At 37.9% G+C, this 8574-nt stretch overlaps 1 protein-coding gene across 1 annotated transcript; it reads right to left on the bottom strand.

Moving 5' to 3' along the window:
- Window positions 1–6498: 6498 nt before the first annotated feature.
- Window positions 6499–7638, bottom strand: LOC140245531 (melatonin receptor type 1A-like). Its single transcript, XM_072325095.1, has one exon. The coding sequence runs from the start codon at window positions 7636–7638 to the stop codon at window positions 6499–6501; it is 1140 nt and encodes a 379-aa protein (XP_072181196.1).
- Between the last annotated feature and the right edge of the window lie 936 nt (window positions 7639–8574).

The following is an 8574-nucleotide window of genomic DNA, read 5'->3' as shown; positions in this document are numbered from 1 at the left end:
TGTTGCGGGAGGTTTACCGTAAACGAAGCTTTTCCCTGGTTAAGTCAACAATGTTATCAAACCACTGCTTAATATGATATTACCTCAAGTCTTCATTCAACACAGAATTCACTGTGACGCATGCAATGTCACGGAATTAAAACAGTGTCACATGATTTTGAAACTTTTGCTTGAAAAAGTATATGACCACGATGTTAGAAATCAAGCAGTAATATCCATAACAGTTGCATCAACTGTTATAAAATCAATACTTTCAGTTTCCTAAGTCGTCAATAACCTTAGCCAATTCACTGTCGGAATGTTTCGAAATTTCGTCAGCCATCACTAGGTTACGCCGACATTTAAGACAATGAGAGAGTTTGTAGCATATTGAAATCGCTAAACACCAAAATGTTTGTAATGCAATGAACAATAGTAAAGACAATACTTTTCATGCTTTAATTTCAAATCAACTAACACACTGCTTCTTTTTTTCATCTTCATCTAACCCCGCTTGCGATGCGAAGTTTGATAACATACAGTCGTGTACTCATAACCAATATAATCTTATTTCATTTCTGATAAAAATGTAAATTTGGCTGCATTCTATTAGGCGAAAAGAAGTTTTTGTGTGGTAAGTTGTATTCCAACTAGAGGACTGAAAAGAAAAAAAAAATAATGTTAAAACCTTGTGAACCTCTTCTTGCGCCCTTTGTTTGCGTCGCACTGCTGAAAATGACTATTTTCTCTCCAAGATCATTTAACAAGATATCAATTAAGGGCGTAGACGTCAATAGCGAACGATCCATTGTACTGATTACATTTCGAATTGAGTAGATAAGTGAATTACATGGTTGAAGTGTGAAAATATGCGGGAGTCAAATGAAGTACTGTCTTGCTAAATCTATACAAACAAATGAGAAGGGTTTGATCGCAAACGGATTAATCCCCATTTTACACATTTTAATGTAAATTCCTCAGAGCAGAACAAAATTAAAAAATCCCGTGATACCTCACATATTACATAACAAGAAATATTTGTGGAGTTACAATAAATAATCATATTTTCTTATCATTCCCTTTCTTTCTTAGGGAGCTGTAATATATTGCAAATATTTCAAATTCACAAAAACAGAGTAAACTCGTTTTGCAATCAAAATAAATGGTTCACATATTAACCAGTGTAGAATGAACAAAAACTTGGGAAAGCATGAGAGTTTGCCATCCGGCAAATCTATCAAATTAGCAATTAAATAGTAGTGCCATTCAAAACGATGTGCACAAAAAGCTAGGAAATCTATTTCTCTTGAAGTTGTAAAGAAACAGCATTCAAATAAAAGTCTCTTAGTAAATGATAATTATCAATAGTTTTCGAATAACAGTCAAAATCTGGACGCTGTCGAAGGTAATAACAGTAACGATAAAGTTCGAATTTTTATTCTTAGCACGTCAGAATTTTTTCCCAGTTTGTAATTATGGCTTTCACAGATGGCTTTATCACTCAATAAAGACTGAGAATATTGTGTTCCAATGAATTTTGAATATTCGACGAAGACTTCGTTATTAATTTCCAGTGGAGCTGATTATTTTTTAAGTTTTTTTTTTTTTATTTTTATCTATTTATTTATTCTCCACTCATGGGACGGATAGCCCTGGTCAGCTAAGAGCTGTTTTTCACAGGGGTCCGACAAGTTCAATTTTTTTTTTTTTTTTTTGCTTCAAAGTGAACTATGTTTGTTTATTATTTAATAAATTCTTGTGACTAAGTTCTATGTTATCCCCCCCCCCAAAAAAAGGATGTCTTTTCCCTACCAATTTGAAAAACAAAAAACAACAGCGTTTTCATTACAAAACCCTAGTGATAAATAGTTATGTCGGACGATTTTTGTTTTCTCCAAAATTTGAGACAGCCTTGAAAATGCATATTCGAAAAAACAACAACCACCACCACCCATGAGGTATGCAATAAATGATATGCTTATAGCGGGGGTGCTGTAACACTGAGTACATGTATGATGGATTCTAGAATTATACCCTGTCTTCCTTTCCACCCTTATACATATTATTTTAAGCAATTACAAAACTAACAGTCGAATCACTGTAACTTATAAATAAGAACTTGCAAGACCATTAAAGGTATCACGGAACGAAATGGAAGCGGCTTAGGATATTATCGTATGTTTACATCAAGTATGAAACTTTGTCAGTTTAATATTGGAAAACAGTTTTGATGCTATTGTACATGGTCAGGGATGATGCGAATACTAATGACATTCTTAATTTCTAATCAACCATGCGTTTCGAATAAGAACACCGGCTGGCAGTCCGGTAGTTATTTTTTAAAGGTTACCTCTTTGCGAGAGGCTAGACAACGTCATGGAGATATATATCGAAAATTAAATGTACGGTTACGCCATGAACACTCATCATAAATACCCCCATTCCACAGAGATTTGTTCTCATCGGTCACTCATCGGAAGCGAAGTTTGTTGCTTTCAGCCACCCACCGAAGTGTACCGGATCGCAGTCTGATGAATCCGACTTCGTTGATCGACTATCGGGTGAGTGTCAGACATGCCGCGCGTGATCCTTCTCGGACGATCTTGCCTCATCGGACCACCGCCCGACATAAGTCTGACCTGATAGTCGACCAGCACAAGTCGGATTCATCGGACTGCGATCCGATACACTTTGGCGGGTGGCCGAAAGCAACAAAAGTTGCTTCCGATGAGTGATCGATGAGAGAAATGTCTGTGGAATGGGGGTATCACAAAAATCATAGACGTATCAGAGTGCATAATTCGGAAGCGGTAACTGCGCGAAACAGGGATGTGTTCGAGAGGAAAAAGAGACAAGAATCTCTTCTTTGTACCCATACTCCATGCCGCCGGGAAGTTATTTTATAAAATGCGCTCTAACGCAGGTGTTAATAAATTGCTTTGACAAAAGACAACACTTCTGTCTAAGCATGCATCACTCCTAAAATATATCATACGAAGCCAGCAGTAATTTACAGTCCCTATATATATTTTGGGCAGCAATTTATTGCTTAGTGTGTAAAGAAAAAAAAAACATGCGAAGAAAACTAATAACAATTGTGCTTCTTTAACTGCAAAATGCTACTAAACACACAGAAACACGTTTTAGCCAATTACTTTAATTATTCGAAAAATGTAACATTTAAGTGCTTATCCTGAACAATAATATGCACAAATGTGCACAAAATGGTAATATACTGATACTCTTCTCAGTCGCGGTATATAATAACAAGATTTCATGAAAAACTTAATGTCATTCCGTATAAGATTACTACCAAGTTCAATACAGGATTTCAACATATCTTCCAAATTACAGCCCAAAATAGTAGAAATCAAGAGCCTCTTCTTCTTTTTTTTTTTTTTTTTTTGGGGGGGGGGGGGAGGTCTCCATATTAAAATTCTATGGAGCATCAAAATCAGTGAAATCCTAAGCATACAATTATTGTCATGTTATTTAAGAACCTACGCATTAGCACAAATTGCGAAGAGATTCCACTCCTCTACGCGAAAGTAATGAAAGTATACTCAGTAATGAATGAGAAGACCATAAATTGCGCGAAATGATGACAGATCACACAAATGAGAACTTATGCTATCGAGTTGTCAGTAACAAAATTATAAGTGAAGTGGCCCATTGGCATTACAAATATTGTTTGTGATAGTCATGCCTAAACGTCAGCCTTAATGAAAAGGGCCACATAAAAGAAATTTAAATGTAGTTTCTACTTCACTTCTCTCTGGTGAAGACAACAAATGTTTCAACTTTGAATTTTTTGAATGGTCTGGACGCTGTTAAGATATTAAGATAGTGTCCTGAATTAAGGAAACGTCATGGCTTGAACGGCAGTTACACCATGTACAGGAATATGTTGTTTGCAAATTTCGAAGTTCCTTACAAAAACAACGCAATTGTGTTACTTATGCCATTCAGAGGCTAACTACATGTGAATTGTCTCGGTATAACTATCATTATTTGATTGAGTTGGGATAATACGAATGACAAAACTTTTTTAAAACAATTTAAACTGGGTTCAATTACAATTCAAGAGAGAATGCAATTGAGGAAATATCATAACTTATATCACAACGCAAGTTCATCAACCTAAACTGCTTTCAAGGTAAATGTGATATTTCAGGACCTGCGAGGAAACCCGAGTTAATATCAATTTCGAAAGTAATTATTCCCGTATAGGAATTAATCCAGAGCGTTACAAATATGGCCTTTTCGTTCGTGGGGTGTTCACCGAAATCATAAATCGTTCAGGGATTAAAGATGTAGCCGAACAAAAACCAGTGATTTAAAGTCTCTAAGCCGAATAAGCCCGAAACGTCCACCCTGGACGTTAACGTCGTTTTCAGTGAACATTGACATTTGAAGTGAATTTAATCATGTCCCTGGCCATGAAACTCGCGACAAATCTAATTTCTTCTTGCCCAAATTCATCGTGTAAGAAATGTTGAAAGATATCCATGTCAAGTTAAACCACTGAATGACTTACATAAATCGGACTGCAAGCACTGATGACAATATCGTAAGTTAGGAAATTTGCAGCAAACTCCTCAGCGAAGATGCGCAAGTGAAATTATTCTCAAGTCAGAATGCGATAAGAAGTATGAGTGTGAAATAATCCTACCTTTCTCACCACCAACAGGAAGTCGAACTGGCCGTGACTGTCGGCTTGCCTCCATTTTATATGACATTGATGGGGATATGAAGTTGATATTAAAGACAACTTTCTTATAGAACTTAACTTCTCTCCTTTTTTGTCTGTCATCGTCCACTCTTATTTAGTTTAAACTATGACAATCAACCCGGCTCAGGCTGGAGGAGTTTGATTGATAGATTGATGTAAGATACACGTGATATATGTAATGATAATAACATAAGAAAATAATATAATAACAAAAATGATAATAAAGAGAAGAGCAAAAAAGAGAATTATATGTAGAAAGACAGAATTTTGAAAAATCTTTTTGACAAAATCGATAATCTCTTCCTCGGCAAGTTCATTTATTGCACTTAAATCCCATACAAATCCGGCTTCGTGTGTCTTCAAAGGAAACGCTCAGGCATAAAATTCGTCCCTGACCTTTTTCACAGAGTGCGAATCATGATAACAAAGGGACAGCGTCTGGCCAGCTCTCCTCTCTCTCTCTCTCTCTTTCATGCGCGCGCGCACACACACAGCGCGCACACACACACACACACACACACTCTATCTTTCTCTAATTAATTCAACTACGAAAATTTTCGCTCGAAGAAAAAAGAAGAATGGAAATGGCCATGTCAAAGACCAAAGAAGACCGTATTCAGATATAAATCAATAGCTCTGACCTTCTGCATGAACGAATTCTCCCAACCCTCCAAGATTATCCTATTTCGTCGCTTCCCTCCCATTATTTTCCATGGCATCACCAGGTTCATCGTCTTCTGAACTTGGTGTCTTGAACTTTTTGCAGGTGTAATCGATAAATGACGTCACAATCACTGTTACTGCGCATACCATGGGGTAAAATGAAAAGTAAGGAAGTTAAAAGAGTTTCATTATGCTCATCTCCGTTCTCATCTTTTCGCCAAGGCAAATCTTGCAATCAACTGAAATTGTAATAAGATATCTGCTCTCGTGTTATCCTTTGACATTTTCTTTCTTAAATTGTTGACATCTAAACGTTTTCGACCGTATGGACGTTGGAAATGACATGTCGCTGCAACTCATAACAGTCTGTAGGAAAGCTTGTGCTCGGCTTTAGGTTAAAATCCACTCCAAATGTCTCATTGCACTGCCATTCTTTTCATGAAGAATTACAGATCGAAGGGGGTTGACAATTCCTGCATCTGCTACACAGAAGTAAAAAGTTGCTGATTTAAAAAAAAAAAAAAAAAAACTGAAAAAAAAACTTTGATGTAGAGTTCAAACCATTCTTTCTTTCTGTCTTTTGGCTCCTTTCTATAGGTTCCTAACAGATGTTGACTTGAACAACGATGAATGAAAAATATTAAAGTCACTAAAGGCTGATATAAAGGAGAGAGTATAGGGAGATGAAGAAATAAAAGTCTGAAGTTGTTTCTACTTCCAACTCTGATCATGTATGGAGGGAATAGTAATATTTGGTTAACAATCGGATTCTCAAAAATGCACACTCAAAGCTGTATTCAGTTACAATGGTATAATATAATGTTACTCACTGTGACAGATTGAAGGGTTTATAAAAATTATCTGAAAAATTCATTTGTCACATTTTGTCGGTTCTCTGTGATTAAGACATGAAAAACCAAATGCTTTAAGTCATTTTGTCTTTCTCATATGCATGTTCTGTCCTTTAATATGAAAGAGGGTTATTCTTCTGTGGAAAACTAGACGACAGAAACCAACAAAATGTTTGGGTTGTATAAAGTCATGCCATGATTTCGAATGTCACAATGTACGATTGTCTGTTAAAACACTAACACTTTCACTTCGAGATGGAGATGGAATTTAACCTAAGTAGCAATGACTGATAACTGCGTATCATCTTTGTTGGTGCTGACTGGAATGTGGGTAAAGATCGGGGTGTGCACCCTTTTACCGCCTCGGAACATCTCAACAAGAGCTGTACGGAACTTGGGATTTTGAGCTGTGTAGATGAACGGGTTGGCACAAGAATTGCCGAAAGCCAGAACAGTGAGACAAGTGTGAAGCGGTGTATCTAGATATGAAAAAGGTACGAAGCCTGTGTTGAGCCCGAAGAAGAAGAATTGGTTTGGCCCCCAGCAGACGACGTAGACTACAATTACAATCACCATCATCTTAATGACGCGGGTGCGAGCGATGAGATGGGAGGAAACAGTCGAGGCGTGAGACTCTTCTAGTGAGCTGAAGCGTTTAGACTGAAGGTAGAGAACTCTCGCGATAAGAAGCTGAGTTAAGAGTAGTAGGGTAGCCGGGAGGATCAGCCGAGCTGTGATGACGAACCAGGCGTAGGTGTGCCGGGCTGCCGGGGACCGGGATCGATAGATGCAAGTGCGAGCGGCTCCGTCCAACGTCACAAGATCGAAGCCCGCACCGACCACCAGAACACCTATCAACCAGGCGAGGACGACCACGCAGTTGACCCTGGCGTTGGTGACGAGTCGGTTGAAACGGATCGGGAACGTGATGGCGAGGAAGCGATCGCATGAGATCGCGACCAGTGTGTAAGTAGAAGAAGTCATGGCCAACCAGAAGACCATGCTTCCGTCGATCACCTTGCAATATAGCCAGCCTAATGGGTTGTTGGGGACCACCCTCGCTATGGGTATTGGCAACAAGCAGATGGACGTTAAAGCGTCAGCGAAGGCCAATGCCCCAATGAGTGTGTCAGTCGAACGATTGGAACCTCTCCGCTGAAACACGATCAGCGCCACCAGCAGATTCCCAAAGACTCCAAGGACGGCACATGACAATTTAATGACATTTACCCAAGACCATGCTATAGGGTGCCAACTGAAGACGCCACGCCCCAACTCAGAAATAGAGGGGGCTAGAGTGCTCGCTGTCTCATTGTAAATAGATGTTCCATTCCCGCCATCAAATCCATCATCATTGATAATAGAATTAGTGGTGACTACCACGTCAGTAGATGCCCCAACACAGCGAATCATCTCAGTGATCAATGTTATCAACCATGGGAGCATCAAGGTCCAATAGTAGTGTGTCATCATCGATATAGACAATGTTTCAATCTGTAATTTAATTTGAAAAAAGTGGTTCATTGCAAGCTAGGAGCTTGTAAACAAACAAACAAACACACACACACACACAAATACACACACATCTACGTTTCTAGTGGTCACAGCTCAGACGCAACATTACCAGTGATTACGTTTAAAGTCTTAAGCTATGGAGAAAAAATAATGATTACGTTTAAGAACTATGCCAACGACTACAAGCACTTGTTGCCATAGCTGAGAAGTCAACTTTGTTTGATATCAGAATATGTTCTTTGCGTATCTTTTCTGTATTACAACAATAGTTGAATATCAAAATATCAACAGGATCCAAATTGCACGTCCCTGTTATAACAAAATATTTGATGTACAGATGTATCTATTACTGATGAGCAGTAGTTTGTCTGAATATGTCATAAGATTTATAATTTATTGTCTATGAGATACATTAGATATACAATGACTATATTTTACTGACTTAATGAATTTGTAGTTTACTAGTATATTTCCAAATAATTACAACGCATATCCCAGGTACACAGTATCGATGAGTTCATGTATGTGTATTTATAATGAGATCCGTATTTATTGGATATTGTATCCGCGTCTGTCAAGTTTGAATATTTGTGATCAAACTTTAAAGAATGATTTATATCTTAGATCATGCAGTGCTTCTCAACCAGTGGACCATGAAGCTCATCTATGTCTGCCAAAAATGAATCTTTTAAAGATAATTCGTTTTCGATCTAGCTGGGCCTCAAAAAAAAATTACAGGAGTCAAAGCGGGTCTCTGGTTAGAAAAGGTTGAGAAGCACTTTCCTAGATGCTTTCGATAGTGTTTTGAATAAATCAGGCTGCTTTCTTTTCACT

This window comes from Diadema setosum, chromosome 22, assembly GCF_964275005.1.
Source record: "Diadema setosum chromosome 22, eeDiaSeto1, whole genome shotgun sequence".
NCBI classification, from domain to species: Eukaryota; Metazoa; Echinodermata; class Echinoidea; order Diadematoida; family Diadematidae; genus Diadema; species Diadema setosum.
This window is presented reverse-complemented; position numbering and strand designations above follow the sequence as displayed.

Bases quoted from the DNA above. Each gene is read 5' to 3' on its own strand.
- LOC140245531 (XM_072325095.1), bottom strand. From the start codon at position 7,638: ATGATTCGCTGTGTTGGGGCATCTACTGACGTGGTAGTCACCACTAAT.